Source organism: Cydia pomonella, chromosome 25 (assembly GCF_033807575.1).
Source record: "Cydia pomonella isolate Wapato2018A chromosome 25, ilCydPomo1, whole genome shotgun sequence".
NCBI lineage: Eukaryota > Metazoa > Arthropoda > Insecta > Lepidoptera > Tortricidae > Cydia > Cydia pomonella.
In genome coordinates, this window is record NC_084727.1 from 5,307,961 (window position 1) to 5,325,946 (window position 17,986).

Sequence of the window (17,986 nt, forward strand, 5' to 3'; positions counted from 1 at the left end):
AGTTTGGGGCTAGGTCGATCTGTGTCAGATTGTCCCTGAATATTTATTTATTTATGCATCACTTTTAAGTGAAATATTGTGTTATATAGGTATACGTTTTAACACGAACGAACAAATAAGTATTTACTTAATACCATGTAAATACATGTTATACAGTTATTTATAATGTTTTTGTAAGTAATAAATCTCAAATGTCGAAATAAAGATATTATATACCGTGGATTACCGCGGGAGGTAAATGAACAATTAGAATTCGAAAAAACCAGTGTTGCCTACACTTAACGGCGTCGTAAAGACTTTTTGAGCAAGTGTATTAAAAAAATCCTAATATTTTTATTGTTCCAGTAACATTATACGAAGAATCACCAGCGTCTTTTGCTCAACCAGTTCCTACCGCGTCCCACAGCGTCTTGTTCGCGCCAGCTCTGAACGTAGTCAAACGCCGCTCGCAAACTGGAGAGAAACCTTACGCGTGCAAAATATGCGACAAAACATTCGGACAGAAGGGCCACTTAAATGCTCATTACGCAAAACATATAGGAAAATTCAAATTCTCTTGTGAATTATGCAAAAGGGGATTCGTACACAAACATGAATATGTTACTCATATGCGGATACACACTGGAGAGAAACCTTTTGCGTGCAACATATGCGACAAAAAATTTCGACAAAAGGGCCACTTTAATGCTCATTACGCATACCATATAGGAAAATTCAAATTCTCTTGCGAATTATGCAAAAGGGGATTCGTAAAGAAACTCGACTATGATAGTCATATGCGGATACATACTGGTGAAAAACCATATGAATGTGATAAATGCAACAAGAAATATAGGTATAAAGGCCAATTAAAACTACATAAAAATAGTCATTTGAAATATGATCAGAATCGCGTAGAGCCAGGAGAAATAACTACATGCAAAAGAGAGTCATCAGAAGACTCAGATGATCAAGGACCTTCAAAATATTTTACGTGTGATATATGCAAAAAGCAATTTGTGAATAAAAACTATTTAGCCGCTCATTCGAAACATCACTCTGGGGATTATCCATTCACTTGCGACATTTGTAAAAGGAAATTTAATACGCAGTTTGCCTTAAATGCTCATAAAGTTGATCACTCGGGAGGAAGACCTTTTAAATGTGATAAATGCAATAGGGGCTACACAACGAAAGGTGCTTTAACTCTACATATGAAAGTTCACACTGAGGATTATAAGCATGCATGTCATCTGTGCAGTAAACGATTCATAACAAAGGAGAATTTAAATGTACATATGCGCGTACACACGGGGGAAAAGCCTTATACCTGTGTAACTTGTGAAACTAAGTTCCGCTATCGATATAGCTTGAAGAAACATTTATTGGAGAAACACAACCAAGTTATAGACAAACAGTTCGGTTGTGATACTTGTGGGGAACGATTTGCATTACAGGAGACGTTAATAAAACATATGAACAAACACACTGAGAAGGAAATGGAAGATAAAAAGAAAGGCCTAGCATTTATGTGTGAAATATGTAGCAAACGATTTTCGACAAAAGGTATTCTAAAAACCCATAGAGAAACACATAATGAAGAAAGACCTTACGAGTGTGAAGTATGTCATAAAAAATACCGAACGAAGACGAATTTACAGGATCACATGCAGGTGCACGAGGAAAAAAAAACACTCTTGTGAAGTATGCGGCCGGCTATTCAGGCATAAGTCTGCCTTGTACGTTCATATCCGACGGATGCATTCCGAAAACAGACCGCATGTTTGCGATATTTGTAAAAAGGCTTTTGCTGTTCTTGCTGAACTAAAAGCTCATAATCGGGTACACACTGGGGAGAAACCGTATGCGTGCGAAATTTGTTGTAAGAAATTTCAACGCCCTGGTAGAGTTAAGAAGCATCTTATAAGTGTTCACCACGAGGAACCTACGAGATTTGTTAAATTAAAAGAATTGAATAAATATGACTAAATTAAAACTGACCTTTCAACTCGGGTAACTAGGCCTTATTGGAATTAGTCCGGTTTCCTCACGATCTTTTCATTCATCGAAAAACGACTGGCAAATATCAAATGATATTTAGTACTTAAGTTTTTTTTTTTAGTTCCGAACTCATTGGTACGAGCTGGGATTTGAGCCCGCGATCTCCGGATGGAACGTTGCACGCTCTTAATGTGCTTTTTTTTCATCCCGTTTTGTTCCTATTTATTGTTATACATTGCTTATTTTCTATCTATTTAATGAGATTTTATTATAAAATAGAACATGGTAATATCAGTTATTTGTCAGGAGGCAACAAAGTGCGCGCCTGCTGCGACTGGGTAATGCCTCGACTCACATACTCTTTCAGTGGACTCAGACTGAGCTGACTGGCTGGGTTAATCCAGTCCAACATGACAATATGAACTGTTTGTTTAAAAATAGTATAATTATGTTTACATATATACCTTACTTAAATTGACATTCCCATGTTATATGTGTGTATTACTTTAAATTTGACTCTTGTAATGCTATGAATTTTAGGCTTAGGACTTTTAAGTTGTAAGTATTTCTATAAATAATTATATCTTTCATCTAGTGTAACCATCGTAATTCTAGCAAAAGATAATATAATTAACCAAAAATATAGAAATAAAACGAAACTCCTTGCTAATCTGGAAGATAAAATATATAAATAAATATTTGCTACCACATATCCATTAGTAATTAACAACCCACATACATGTAAACAAATATTGTAAGCTGCATTAGTTAAGTAAAATAATAATATGTACGTCACAAGTATAGGAATGTAGCGATTACAGCGGCAGTTTATTTTATTTTTAATGTATGCTTTGTGTTAATAAATAAATAAATAAAAATGTTTTTTTTTTTATTCCATGCACCTATTTTTTTTAAAGATTATTTTATTATTTAATTCCTTGATTCGACTAAAACCCGACTTACGCATGACTATTCGAAAATACGACTTCGAAAAGGTTAGACCTATAGTTTTGGAGATAAAGGGGTATGGTATTTTTTAAATTTCCTTGAATAACTTCTAAAGAATTAATATATCGGTTTAAAGATTCTTTATTCTCATAAGAATTTGTACAATTCGTATAAGAACATTTGTTTTAAAAAGGGGAAAGTTAATGCGGTTACACTTCTGCTTAGCTTCGCACTCTCGCACGCGAGACCGAAAGAACTTTATATACATTTTATTTACATATTCCATGTCACAAAAGGAGCGACAGACACTGATTACATATTTGTTATTATTTTGACGGTAAGTATTTGTATTAGGGGGGAGGTATATAATAATTCCATTCTTTATATAATAGATATATGCATACAGAGGAATAACTTGCTTAAATCTAAAATAGGCCGTTGAGGCATTATACCAAGGATGCTGGCGGCATTTCCTCATTGTCTCGCAATGCTGCTACGTTGTGCGAGGAGGCCGCCAGCTCTTCGGTCACCCGTTACGTAAACCAGAGGCTTCGCGATTACTGAAAAAAACTTGTGCTCGCTGGGACCACATGGACCTAGAGTTTCAACGCCAAATGGTTCTCTTTTTCAGATTCAGTTTTTACAGTTTTATTATAAAACTATGGGTCAAAATTTGCTTTGTAATGTTGAAAGTACATTAAATTTGGAACAATTTAAGCCCATTTTGACGATCGGTCTGGCGTAGTGGGTAGTGACCCTGCCTATGAAGCCGCTAATCCCGGGTTTGAAGCCTGGTAAGGGCATTCATTTGTTCCTGAGTCATGGGTATTTTCTATGTATATAAATAGCCCATGAGATCGAAATAGTTATGATTTAACAAGTCGTTACGTGATTGCTGCGATGCGAACGAAACCCACTGGAGGTAGTCTCAATAGCTATGTCGCTCGCGCTTATAGGGTACATATAATGATCTAAACCATAACTGACGACTGGTCTGGCCTAGTGGGTAGTGACCCTGCCTACGAAACCGATGGTCGAATCCTGGTAAGGTAAGAGCATTTATTTGTGTAAAAGAAATACTTGTTCCTTTGTCATGGCTGTTTTCTATGTATCTGAATTGGATGAAAATGCTTGGTTTGTTGCTGAAAATACTAAAATCGGATATATGTTTGAGGAGTTCCCTGGATTCCTCACAGATCCCATCATCAGAAATGAGTTTTGATAAAAACGGGACCGACTAGAAACTACATACATTCAAACAAAATAATAATATTCCAAATCGGCTTAGCACGACGGAGTTCTGACTGTTCTGAGGTTACAAACATACAAAAAATACGATCGAACTGATAAAAAAAAAACATTTATTTCAGACCTTGGTCCATACAGTGTTAGTTTAACTTACTCTAAAAAGTTAATTTATATTATTATTGAAATAAATTAAACTTAAAATATTTTAGGGTTTTAACTGGAGCCAGGCACATACACCAGTAATAACTACATACACTCACGTGAGTCATGTGTATGTAGCTAAGACTGACTGTCAAGCCTGTCAGCTATAACTGCCAGGAGACTGTTGCGGCTGCCCCGCCGGCGCCGCAGCGCGCGCGCATGATGGCCTGCAACCCGTCCACGCGCGCATCCGCGAACATCCCGGACGCGCTGCACCAGCGAGGCAACCGCAGCAGTGCCCTGAAGGCATTATTGTATTGGATGCGTAGGTCGTTTAGCGACCTTTGCGTATAGCTGGTCCATAGTGCACATGTATAGAAAGTAGTACAAAAATGTTATTTTTACTGGCGCGGTGCAACGCCTAAATCTATGTGCCAGCATATTTGCTCTAGTCGCCAGCGCCCTACGCTCCCTTTTTATATCCTCGTCATCCTTCATGTTATCACACACTACATGTCCTAGGTACTTAAATACAGATACCTGTTTTAAAGGGACGCCATTGAGCAATACTGGGGGAAAGTCATCTTTACATTTATTTCTAGGCTTAAAAATCATAAATTCACTTTTACTAGTTATATTTAATGCCATGACTAATAGCATATTGCTCACATACATTTAGCAATTTCCTAAGCCCTCCTACCGAGGGGCTCAACAGCACTATATCGTCTGCATAACTAATGTTATTTAAACTAGTGTCTTAATTGTATGCGACAGCGAACATGCAAGCTGTTGAGCCTCTCGATAAGTGCATTTATATAAATGTTAAACAATTTAGGGGAACTTAACCCACCCTGTTTTACCCCACAGTCAAGGCCGTATTCATCAGACATTGTATCACCCCACCTTACCCACCTAACAACATTAATTTAACTAGAGTTCCAATATCTAAAAATATGTAATAATTACCTCCTCCTTTTTTGAAGTCGGTTAAAAAAGCTTTTCATTTGTTTCTATGTGTTATTTATCTTCCAGAGTAGGTGGCAAAGAAAAAGCGTAACTTCATTTAATTTATATATTTTTAGTTAATTATTTTTACATTAGATGACAGATGTAATTTATACAAACATTTGCAACAAAGTCCTAAGCCTAATAGAATTCTTAATTCAAATATGTCAAATCTAAAGTAATACACACATAACACATGGAAATGTACAATTAAGCAGTGTAATCATTTAAACATAACAATACTTTCTTTAACCCTTTATCAGGCTGACAGTTCAAAAATAAAAATCAAATGTCAGTCTTACTCATCGAAAATAGAACACAAGTTTGAAGTGCCGTATGTAGGAAATATATCTCCCTTAGCCTGGTAAAGGGTTAAACAATCATGTAGCTCATCCCAGTCGGGTTCACTTTAGTTCTGCCAAGAGTTTGCGAGTAGAGGCATTACCCAGTCGTTGAAAGTACCTACTACACTTCTTGTGGTACTATATATAATAATAATTCAGCCTTTATACGTCCCACCGCTGGGCACAGGCTTCCTCTTATGCGCGAGAGGGCTTGGGCTATAGTCCCCACGCTAACCCAATGCGGATTGTGGACTTCACAATACACCTTTGAATTTCTCCACAGATGTATGCAGGTTTCATCACAATGTTTTCCTTCACCGCAAAACGAATGGTAAATATCAAATGATATTTCGTACATAAGTTCCGAAAACCTCATTGGTACGAGCCTGGATTTGAACCCGCGACCTCCGGATTGAAAGTGTGACGTCATATCGAAGATATTGATAACAATTTTAATATAAAATACAGTAAAATAAATAGATAATGAGCAATTGCTCGCAATAAATTGGACATTTTAAAAATATTTGGAAATGATAAAATACACAGAATATCAAACTTTCAAATAGGAAAAAAACAATCGGTACTATTCGAATTCTTACATTTTGTTACAAAAAGTTTGTACAGCGAGTATACACAAAAACGCAATATTTCACCGACATACTCGCAATTTCCTAGTTTTACAAACTTCAAGACGGCTCAATAGTGACGTCACGATTGCTTACCATTTTGTCAGGAGCGTATCGTAAGTAGAATATATCAGGGCATGTATTCGTGTGATGAGCATGGATATTTGTTCCTGAGTCATGGGTGTTTTCTATGAATTTAAGTATTTATAAATATTTATATATTATATATATCGTTGTCTAAGTACCCTCAACACAAGCCTTATTGAGCTTACTGTGGGACTTAGTCAATTTGTGTAATAATGTCCCATAATATTTATTTATTTATTATATCATTGGCAGATTTTGGATATCACTTTTGACTTTTGTATTGCTCTAATGCATTGAGTCCCATATGGACATTTGATCCACAAAACAAACCTGATCGATTAATAACATTAATAAAAATTCCGAAAAGCCTACCAAGTTATTTCATTCATAGGTTTCTGATTCTCAGAGAGACATTGCCTCCAAAAGTTGTGGATTATCCCCACTGTACATCCATAACCGCACACTTACGAGTATCAATTCCAAACTTCATTTTGAGTGTTACTGAAAACTTCGATAGTCTTCAGTAGCTCCAATAGATCTTGGTAATGTGGTTCATAGAGCTTGCCACAAAGCACAGGGGAATCGACACTGTCACCCTAGAATATTGCTCGCCGATCCATATTAGTCTTGGGACCCGGGCAGAGTGGGCACCCCTGCCTCCAACTAAAAAAGTTTTTACAGTACATATGGGGCTACTTTATAGCACTAGTGCGAGAAGTAGCATATTACGTTACTGTGTCGAACATTTAAAGGGCCATATGTACTGTAAAACGTTGTACGATACATGTGCGAATAGGTAATTCGCAACTCGTGTCGATTTAAAACACTCCCTTCGGTCGTGTTTTAATTTATCGCCACTCGTTTCGAATTTCCTATTTTTCGCACTTGTATCGTAATGTACTATTTTGCTGTTTTTTTTAAAGAGTGAATATATACGCACGCCAAATTGTAGCTTTATATACGTAACGATCACTGAGCAAATTCGCGGACGAACATAGCGAAACTATAATAGTATAAATTGACTACGGAATTCTAAAAATGATTTCATCAGTGCCCTCTTCCATCCAATGTATTTTACACAACAAGTCACTTTTAATTTAGTCATCTTTATTCAATTCGTTTAATTTAACAAATCTCGTAGGTTTCTCATTGTGAACTTGTACTAGATGTCTTTTAACCCCGTTACGCCACGGAAATTTCTTATAGCATATTCCGCAAGCATACGGTTTCTCGCCAGTGTGTACTCGATGATGTTCTTTTAGTTGAGCAAGAACAACAAAAGTCTTTTTACAAATATCGCAAACATGTGGTCTGTTCTCGGAGTGTAACCGTCGGATATGAACGTACAAGGCAGACTTATGTCTGAACTGCTGGCCGCATACTTCACAAGAGTGTTTTTTTTCCTCGTGCACCTGCATGTGGTCCTGTAAATTCGGCTTCGTTCGGTATTTTTTATGACATACTTCGCACTCGAAAGGTTTTTCTTCATTATGTATAATTCTATGTCTATTTAGAAAACCTATTGACGAAAATCGTTTACTACATGTTTCGCACATAAATTCTAGGTCTTTCTTTTTATCTGCAGTTTCCTTCTCCTTCTTTTCCTTCTTCCTCCCTTCCTTCTCAGTATGGACAGTGTGTTTGTTCATATGTTTTACTAAAGTCCCCTGTAATGAAAATCGTTTCCCACAAGTTTCACAACTGAACTGTTTGTCCATAACTTGATTGTGTTTCGCCAATAAATGTATCTTCAAGCCACGTCTATAGCGGAACTTAGATTCACAAGTTAGACAGGTATAAGGCTTTTCACCCGTATGTACGCGCATATGTACATTTAAAGACTCCTTTATTATGAACCGTTTACTACACAGATGGCATGCGTGCTTATAATCCTCAGTGTGAACTTTCAAATGTAGAGTTAAAGCACTTTTCGTTGTGTACCCCCTATTGCATTTTTCACATTTAAAAGGTCTCCCTCCCGAGTGATCAAATTTATGAGTATTTAAGGCAAACTGCGTATTAAATTTCCTTTTACAAATGTCGCAAGTGAAGGGATAATCCCCAGAGTGATGTTTGAAATGAGCAGCTAAATAGTTTTTATTTACAAATTGCTTTTTGCATATATCACACGTAAAATCTTTTGTGGGTCCTTGTTCTGATTCTTCTGATGACCCTCTTTCGCATGTAGTTATTTCTCCTGGCTCTACGCGATTCTGATCATATTTCAAATGACTATTTTTATGTTGTTTTAATTGGCCTTTATACCTATATTTCTTGTTGCATATATCACATACGTATGGTTTTTCACCAGTATGTATCCACATATGAGTAACATATTGATGTTTGTGTACGAATCCCCTTTTGCATAATTCGCAAGAGAATTTGAATTTTCCTATATGGTTTGCGTAATGAACATTTAAGTGGCCTTTCTGTCCGAATCTTTTGTCGCATATGTTGCACGCGTACGGTTTCTCTCCAGTGTGAGAGCGGCGCCTGGTAACGTTTGGAGCTGGCGCGACCGAGACGCTGTGGGACGCGGTAGGAACTGGTTGAGCAAAAGGCGCTGGCGATCCTTCGTGTAATGCAACTGGAACAATAAGAATTCATATTAGGAAGTAGAATGAGTGCAGTTTTCGTTTTAAAATATTTTTTATTTATAATTTATTATATATGGAGAACCAACAACTATAATAGAGAGATTATATATGTGAGATACTATAATTGGCTCTGTATCACCATTTATGTCGTTATTAGCGTGCTAATCACGACACACTCATATTTTTAATACACTTGCTCAAAAAGTAGTGCTTGATGAAGCTGTTAAGTGTACGCAACGCTAGTTTTTGCATCTCCAACCGTAATCCATAGAGTTCGGATGTTCAAAAACTAAATTAATAATTGTTTATTTTCTCTATTATGTACCTTTATTTAATATGTGGCAATGAAGCAATTCTTATTCTTCTATTCTTACCACCTTGCGCTTGCCGCTCAGCTCCAGCCGTATGTTCAACGCTAAAACTTTCCGAACAACATGTTCTAAGGCTAGCTTGAAGAGCACAGGCGATAGGGCATAGGAGTATCCTTGCTTCAGGCTGGTCATAACCGTGAATTCTTCCAACTGCAGATCCTCCAATCTGTCTCACATTCTACTCTCTTAGGTTCCTGAGGTAATTATAGCAACTAGTTGGAGATGTTAAAATTAATAAGAATGGAGCACAGAATACCTCTTTCTATGCTGTCATAGGACTTTGTGAAGTCCATAAACAATGAGTGAATGCTTTGTGCGTGCTTCCACTTCTTTTCCATGAGCTGCTTAAGCAGGAAGATCAGGGCTATAACCGCGAAAATCGAAGTTGGTCAATTGCGGGCATTTTTCTCTGTCACTCTAATTACGTCTTAATGTGAGTAAAAGAGAAAGATCCCCGCAATTTGCGAATTTCGATTTTCGCGGTAGGCCCCCAGAGGCCCTACCGCGAACCACGTTCGACGTGTTGCCTCTCTGTCGCACTTGTAAATTCGTATGTAAGTCTGACAAGGAGGCAACACATCGAACGTGGTTCGCGGTAGGCGCTCTGATCTGTCGTGCTGCGATTTCTTCGAAAACCACATTGGTGGTCCCTTAGGCTACTTTAACAGCACGTTGGATAGGATTTAGTACGCAGTTGCGAGTAGGACAATTCCTCGATAGTTTGCGCACTTCTTTTTGAGCCTTTTTGTCGACATGACAGATAGCACAAACGTTCCATACCTGTGGCAGTTCCTCTAGTTCCCATATCTTTAGCATAAATTCGTAAACTTTCGATTGGGTAATGTTTATTGGGAAGTGAAATATGGCGAAAATTATTTTGGCCAAACGGAAGTACACCCTCCTACGCTAATTTTTGAGCTCTAACCAGCTTGTTTAGTTATTACAGTTCGTTAGGATACAACTCTCCAGAGTACACACCTGGTACGATTTTGCTATCAGCTATTTCCACCTCTGGCCTCTCCTGCTTGATCCCGCCTGCCGAAAACATATATTAATTGTACACTTTGGTTTACATATGACATATAAATAGTGCACCGCGCAATAGCGTGAGTAGTTAAGAAAAGTTAATCGCAGTCAGTTTTGTGAATGTAAATATTTTTCATCCGTTTGTTGTGATGGTGTTTGCGATTATCCAAGGTTTTTATAGATATAGAGGGTTTTTGGCATATAGAGCTAACGGACCGAAGAATACTAAAAAGAAACAGCAAGCAGAAGATATTAGCAAAAAAATTAGCGCACCTCGCCATCAAACGTCACAGTTTGGCGAGTTTTATGAACTGTATAAAATGTATTACATGTGTGTTTGCTGTTTTTATTAGCATTGTACTCTTAACAATTTTTTGTGGTAACTACTGGGGAAAAATCCCACCTTTTACCAGTGGTAACTACTGGGAAAAAAATCCCAGTAGTTAGTCAAAAAACTCAGATTGGTTCGATACGGTAGTACCTACTGGATTTTTTTCCCAGTTATTACCCCTTTCTTGTCATTTTTGACAACTTACACATATACATTTCTAAAGTACTTACGCGAAATGGCGTCATCTTCAGTTGGTTTCTCTAACTTGATTTCGATGCTGTCACCTGCAGCTAAAAGAAAATGCTATGTTATTATATTATTAAGGAGTTTCGCTCACGCGCGGCCGCCGACGGGCCGCGCTGCAGGGGCGTGAGCGCCAGGTTACCCGCCCGCCAGCCTAGGTAAAGTATTTTACAGTACATATGGGGCTACTTTATAGCACTAGTGCGAGAAGTAGCATATTATGTTACTGTGTCGAACATTTAAAGGGCCATATGTACTGTAAAACGTTGTACGATACATGTGCGAATAGGTAATTCGCAACTCGTGTCGATTTAAAACACTCCCTTCGGTCGTGTTTTAATTTATCGCCACTCGTTTCGAATTTCCTATTTTTCGCACTTGTATCGTAATGTACTATTATGTCAAGATATCTCGTATGTTCTCCCACAGTAAAATAAAATAAAAGTTGCTCGTTGGTGTGTGTATCACTGGTGAACAAAATTGGAGGGGTCTCTAACGTGGAGTACATAAAATGAAGTTTATTCAGAATTTTTTAAATTATTTTCAATGACATAATGAAAATGCAATACAGCGGGGAAATGCTGCCAGCATCCTCGGCACCATGCCAAAGGGGCCAAACTTTAGACGTATTCTAATTTTATTTTGTATTAGTTTTATTTATCAAATAAATAGATACAAATATGTAATATGAAAATGTAATTTATGTCATATAATTATCTTTAGTATCATAGATGTACAATATATGTGACGCACGCTCAAATCGGTTCGCTAGAGAAAAAAAATAGAAAAATCATATTTTTTTACTAAAACCTATAAAGAATACTTAGCTTATCCTTGCACGACCTTTCATGCTAGATAAAAGCAGTGGTGGGCGAACATTCTTTATGAGGGACTAGAAAGTTTAAGAAATTTAAGAGGAGGGCCAGAATTGCAGCAAAAATGTATTTTGATTTGTGATTATCGTGGCCAAATGCCATATATGTACTCATTAATTCACAAGTCCGGCGGCGGGCCTGATAAAATCCTTTCGTGGGCCGTGCTTTGCCCGCCACTGGATTAAAGGAACGGACAGCCTTTATGAATTTCAGAGTATTTAACATACTTGTCAACAGAATAAATGCAACACGTTTATGTTGAATTTGGCATTTCACTAACAGTGCTTGTGGACAGGTAAATTTCATAACTAACTAACTAACTAACTATTGTGGCGCAGTGATCCAAAGAGGGTCTTGGCCTCCAAAACGAGAGAACGCCACCTGACCCGATCCTGTACCACTTCCTGCCAGTTATCGGCTTTGAGTTGGCACCGATCCGCCTGTACACTGTCGCTCCAGCGGTATCTGGGCCGACCCACTGGACGGCGACCAGTCGGTTGTCCCAAATAAGCTCTCTTAACACCTCGATCCTCACCCATCCTCAGTAAATGGCCGAACCAGCGAAGTCTGTGGCATTTCGTTTCGCCGATGATATTGGGTTCGGCCACTAACTCCTCGATTTCGGCATTCTTACGGATCCTCCAGGTGCCGTCATCTCTCTTGATAGGTCCCAGGATCTTCCGTAGCACCTTTCTTTCCGCTACCAGGAGCTGACTCTCTTCTTTCAGTGTTAAATTTCATAAAAATAAATAAATGATATATATAGTTGGACTTTAAAACAAGCTACAAAGTACATGGGCAATTCTACAGCGAGTTTGCCTCGCAGTGTTTCAGCATGGCTTGGGACCGGTCATTTATTGCTAGTAGCAAAGTAGGTTATCCTTAATCCTTAGTCTTTAAGTGCTACTGTACTATACTGTTTTCAATAAATTATTTGTATTTTGTTTGTATTTTTATACCTATTCTTGAGTCTAAAGGTTAGCCCCATTCATTCTTTATTATTATTTGCATGACTTTCCTTATATCGGGACCATGAGGTGCCGGTTAACTTTTGTTGATGTTTTCATTATGTTTTATAAGATAGGCCAAAAGGTCTTTTAGACTTTTTACAAGTTTTTATTTAACCATCCCTGTTAGTATGGATCTTAGCAAAGATACATTGAGTATGATGTGTAAAATCCAGGACAATTTCGTGCTTCGAATTTGACAGGTAAACGAGATGGCGCTGTACAGCTCCATATATTTTGCGGTAACTTTCATTCTCGAAAGTGCGCAGGTCGTGTCCTTTCTCGTCGACTCGCGTATGGGCAGTGCGCGACCAGTAGACAGCATTTCTCAACACGTTATAACATCCCGTTCTAAGGTTACATATGTTTTTTTTAATAATTAGGTATTATATCATCTATGTATTCCCTAACATTGGTATTCGTATTCGGACATTCGCATTCTGGACATTCGGATTCGCCAATGTGAAGAATGCGACATTCGTAACATCCCTGATTATGATGACATGGAGCTGATCTGATTGAGACAAGAGGTGACCATAGGAACTTTGTGATAAAACAATGTTAAAATTTGTTGTGTTTGGAGTTTTTTGAATTGTCTCAATGAGTATTAGTTGCTTGTGGAAAGAAAAGTACAGTCAGCGATAAATGCTTGTACCAAAAATGAAATTTCAGAGACCAGAAACGAATGAGAAACCAGAAATAATTTATTTGAATATAAAACTGTATCAATCTGCAAAGCCAGCAAAATGTCTGATCCCAAGTAATCCCGGAATGCTGAGCCTCGGGCGACACACGTCCACAGGGAAATAAATTTTCAGAGCGACGCGAATCTGTCCACGACATTTATGCTTCAGTATTCGAAAATTTCATTGATAAAAGTTATAAATTATATTTATATAATTTTATATAATATTTTTATATCATTTTAATATTATTGTCCAAGTAATCCCGGAATGCTGAGCCTCGGGCGACACACGTCCACAGGGAAATAAATTTTCAGAGCGACGCGAATCTGTCCACGACATTTATGCTTCAGTATTCGGAAATTTCATTGATAAAAGTTATAAATTATATTTATATATTTTTATATCATTTTAATATTATTGTATGTTAAAACAAGCAATTTATTCTCGAGTAGATCTAAAGTTAACACAAATATTAAATTCCTAGCCACTAGACGTCGCTAGACGTAAAAAGTGTCGGTCTAAAAGTTCGTTCGGGTCTACACAGACCGACCAAGCGGCTTTGCGTACCGATGTCATCGAGACTCGGCTTGTGGGTGAACCCGCCTCTTAAGAAATGCCACCAACTCTCCTTTTAAGTCTGGTATGTCATATAGCTTACTGGCAGGGAGTGCTCCCGTGAGCCGCGCGTGCAGGACGTCCTGGACGCGCTGCACTTGCAGCTTGAAGTTGTTCGCGTCCCGCAGCCGCCCCACGCAGACCTCGCAGATCCCACACTCGTCATTTCCTAAGCTTAGCTAGAACACAAAAAAAAAACAATGTTTTTTACAACTTGTCATATAATGAATCATGCAGCTGCTTAAATTTACAGGAAGGTTGACCTGAATGACGTGATACAAAAGCTTTGTGAGACTGGTACACCTTATAAAACAAAGTCCCCCTCTGTTTGTCTGTGTGTTCGAGACAAAGTCAAAAATTACTAAACAGATTTTCGTGCGGTTTTCACCTATAAATAGAGTGATTCTTGAGTAAGGTTTAGGTATATAATTTGTTAACCTGTGCGAAGTCAGGGCAGGTCCCTAGTAATGTATTAAAAGTTTTAGAAAAAGGTCACTTCTGTAGAAAAAACATTAAGAGTTAACAACCAAGGTATATTTATATATCACGTTTTCTTATATGAGGTTCAAGTAATGAAAAAATGTACCCCGTCCGTTAGGGTGTGGCATAAAAAATTACTTTGGGTTCTCCTAACTATGCTACAGGAAAGGCGCGACAAGATAAGCTCAAAATAAACTGTGTATGACCATGTATGTATGTGACCTTAAGAGAACAGATGACTTTTTACAAAACTCATTTATTAGTGATTTGTGTCATTACACCTACTTACAAAAATAAATTTAGGTTGAAAAGGTTCTTGGCAGTGAATGTGGTAAATTGCAATTAATACATTCACTGCCAAGACCCTGCCAGGCGTGCACTGCCAAAAGACTGCCTGCGGGTTTTGTATTAGAAATGAGGCGCTTGGCACTGACTATATTCAAATTAATAAATATAATTAGGGCAAAAATTAACAGACAATGTTATTTAAGAACCCCACAAGAGAGGTTCCTACACATATTAAGAAAAGGGGTTTATACTTACATTTAAACCGAAGCATTCTCTCAGCATGTCGCAATATATCTCTGCTTTGCCAAGATGATTGTATAGAGTCTTGAGGCCTTTATCCGGAGGGCGCACCAGGCAGCAGCTACACGAGTAATATGCTTCCATGGTCTGCGATTGGGTAAATGTACAATTGAAAATATTGTAATTGCTGAGCACTACTTCATCAATATTACGTTACGGCTTCCTCAAGCCTTTATCGTGCCATTATCAAGGTTGGATAAGGCTGGGCCAGTATATATATTATTTCATAGTTCAGTATGTTCAGTAGGATATTTGACCAACTTACAAATAAATAAAACAACTTAGTACATACATACTAACACAAAACTAATAACAAATTTGTACAGTACAGTCACCTGCAATAATATGTTACACAAGGAAAGCCACAAAAATATCTAACATGATCTTATTTGTAGAGCTATAAGAGTGTGCCACATATTTTTTAGCCTTCGCAGAGTAACATATTATTGCAGGTGACTGTACAACAAATACAACCTAACATATTCAGGGCTAGTAAAACTACTTAATACAAAAGTATTACAAAGAATCCCATTGTTGGGCAAAGGCCTCCCCCATCTTATTCCAATTTCGTTTGTCAGTAGCCTGTCTGTTCCATGTTAATCCCACAAAGTCAGCCAGCTCGTCACACCATCGGTCCTCGGTTGTTTCTATGCCCATGTAATGAGCTTCTTGGCGGCTTGGAGTATATCATTAGGCGGGTCCACATAGAGGCATGTCTACACTGGCCGGTTTGTGCGTGAGGAAATTGCCTCGCGCGTATGCTCGCTCTGTGTGGACCCGGCTATTAAGATTACTTTTTATTAGAAATTTCTTCAAAATGCCACAAAACTGTGTAAAAGTTAATATTAAGCTAAGAAGGCAGAAGGCTAGAATTGCGCCGTACCTCAAGGGAATTGAACCTAAGCGATCCTAATAGATATTAGGTCGGAACCTGAGAATGATGGCTACATAGAGTCGCACCTATCAGGGAGAACCTTATCTGCTATTTTACCACTGATTACTTACCCGTAGCAGCTAATCGAGACTGTAAGTAACTAACAAAGTAGGAAAACACAACAGTGAATAGATAATTTCACGGAGAACAATTTATTGAAGTGTTAGCCCGAGCACATGTGGTAACGCCACGACGGCCAGAATTCAATCACAGAGACAGCTGTTCGAAGCGTCTCTAAAGTAAGTATACTTTAATTAAGTTCGTTTATTCGGCGTTCATCTTCCACGTAATTGAGCGCCATAGAATAAAAGAAAATAAGCAAGTATCAATATCATTTCTTCTCATTGCCCTGACCATTAACAATATGAATTGTCTTTTTTTTTATTGGCAGCATTTATTGCCATGCTGCAGTAGCCAAGTTCAAAATATTGCGCCAAGATTTTATGTATATATAAAAATCCAACCAACAATTTATTGATAAACCTGTTGTGGTATTATAAATAATTCGTTGGTTTGCTCAATTTAAATATAAACAAAAACTTGTCGTAATATTTTGAACTTGGCTTTTATAGTGTAGCAATGAATATTGCCAATAAAAAAAAAACACAAAATGTCAATTGGGATTGCCAATGGTAAGGTCGCTGACCTGTTAATGGCGTCATGATGATAATGAATAATGATAGATGCATGATGGCGTTCAATAACGTGCAAGGTTAACCTAACGCCTCTAAACCAAATCAAAATATACTTACTTTTAGAGACTCCTTGCATAGATGGCCCTGTGTGATTCTGGCTTTAGTGGCGTGGACACATGACACATTGTGCTCAGGTTGACAGTTTTGAAGAATTTTTTTCGGCGTTTCGGTGGAATTTCCGAGTGTCTCTTTATTGTGTTGTTTTAGTTTGGTAGTTACTATCATAGTCTGCTACGGGTAAGTAATCGGTGATAATAATGGCATGCAAGGTTCTCCCTGATAGAGGGGACTCCAATGTCGCCATGTTGTCTGCGAGCAGTACAATTCATTAAAAAACAAACTAATAACTTGTTAAAATGAATAACAATCGACGGTTTAGATGGATTTTCGTCTCAATTGATTCGAATTAATAGTTGTAGACATACATTATGCTCTGAAAAGAACATTTATTTGCATTCCAATAAAACTTACCTACCCCCTTGGGGATACCCCACATCTCTTACATAACTCAAATCGACTGTCAAAATATACCCCTTGTGGTCCTCATTCACTGTGTTGAGGCTGACTCTTCAGTTGGGCTTTTTACATGCCCTAATAATAAGCATAGCTCTAAAGTTGGAGGCAAGGTTAAGTGATTGATCTCTAAACTGTTTATATAGACTGGGTAGGGGTACTAATAAATCTTATATCTTTAAACAAGCAATACTTGTATATATATATATATATTATCTTACTAACCATGTATAATGAATCCTTGTTAATTGAAATAAATGATTGATAATAATAATAATGTTTTCCGAACAAAGCTTGGTCTCCCAGATATTCACATATTAATGGAGTGTCCTAAATTACAACATGGAATATCCCAAAAAAAGGTCCACTTTGTCTTTTTAGTGACATGATGGCAGCTACCCTAAGAACCTGCGGAAAGTAATTTGTATTAAATACTGTTGAATTTAGAGTCAAGTTATAAATATAGCTTTATCAGGAGGGTTACAAACATTGTGTCACATTTCTAACAAAAAAATGATTTGAAATTGTAGAGTACCTAGTTTAAGAGTGTTATTGGCAGGTACTTTATTATTTTAAATTTCTAGTTAATACTAAATATTTGGGCTGAATGAACGCATCAAGCATTCGACAACCCACCTGCTTCCGG

General features: G+C 37.6%; 2 protein-coding genes across 3 annotated transcripts in view; one reads left to right on the forward strand and one right to left on the reverse strand.

Annotated features, from left to right (window-relative positions):
• Positions 1–17,986, forward strand: part of LOC133531297 (zinc finger protein 845-like) — a 36,892-nt gene that overhangs the window by 14,722 nt on the left and 4,184 nt on the right. Inside the window, exons 8-9 of the mRNA XM_061869430.1 lie at positions 346–1,679; positions 4,456–4,623. Of these exons, the coding sequence (XP_061725414.1) occupies positions 346–1,679; positions 4,456–4,623 (1,502 nt within the window). The remainder of the gene's footprint in view (positions 1–345; positions 1,680–4,455; positions 4,624–17,986) is intronic.
• On the reverse strand, positions 5,376–16,600 carry LOC133531660 (gastrula zinc finger protein XlCGF57.1-like). Of its 2 annotated transcripts, XM_061870005.1 has the most exons (6): positions 16,204–16,502; positions 15,154–15,285; positions 14,174–14,309; positions 10,935–10,994; positions 10,326–10,382; positions 5,376–8,966 (listed from the first exon to the last, which is right to left on the reverse strand). In XM_061870005.1, exons 2-6 carry the CDS (start codon positions 15,280–15,282, stop codon positions 7,477–7,479), a joined length of 1,872 nt encoding a protein of 623 aa, XP_061725989.1. In that variant the 5' UTR covers positions 15,283–15,285; positions 16,204–16,502; the 3' UTR covers positions 5,376–7,476. The 2 variants fall into 2 exon arrangements, with proteins under 2 accessions (XP_061725989.1, XP_061725990.1); XM_061870006.1 differs by lacking the exon at positions 5,376–8,966 and having other exon boundaries at positions 9,231–10,382; positions 16,204–16,600.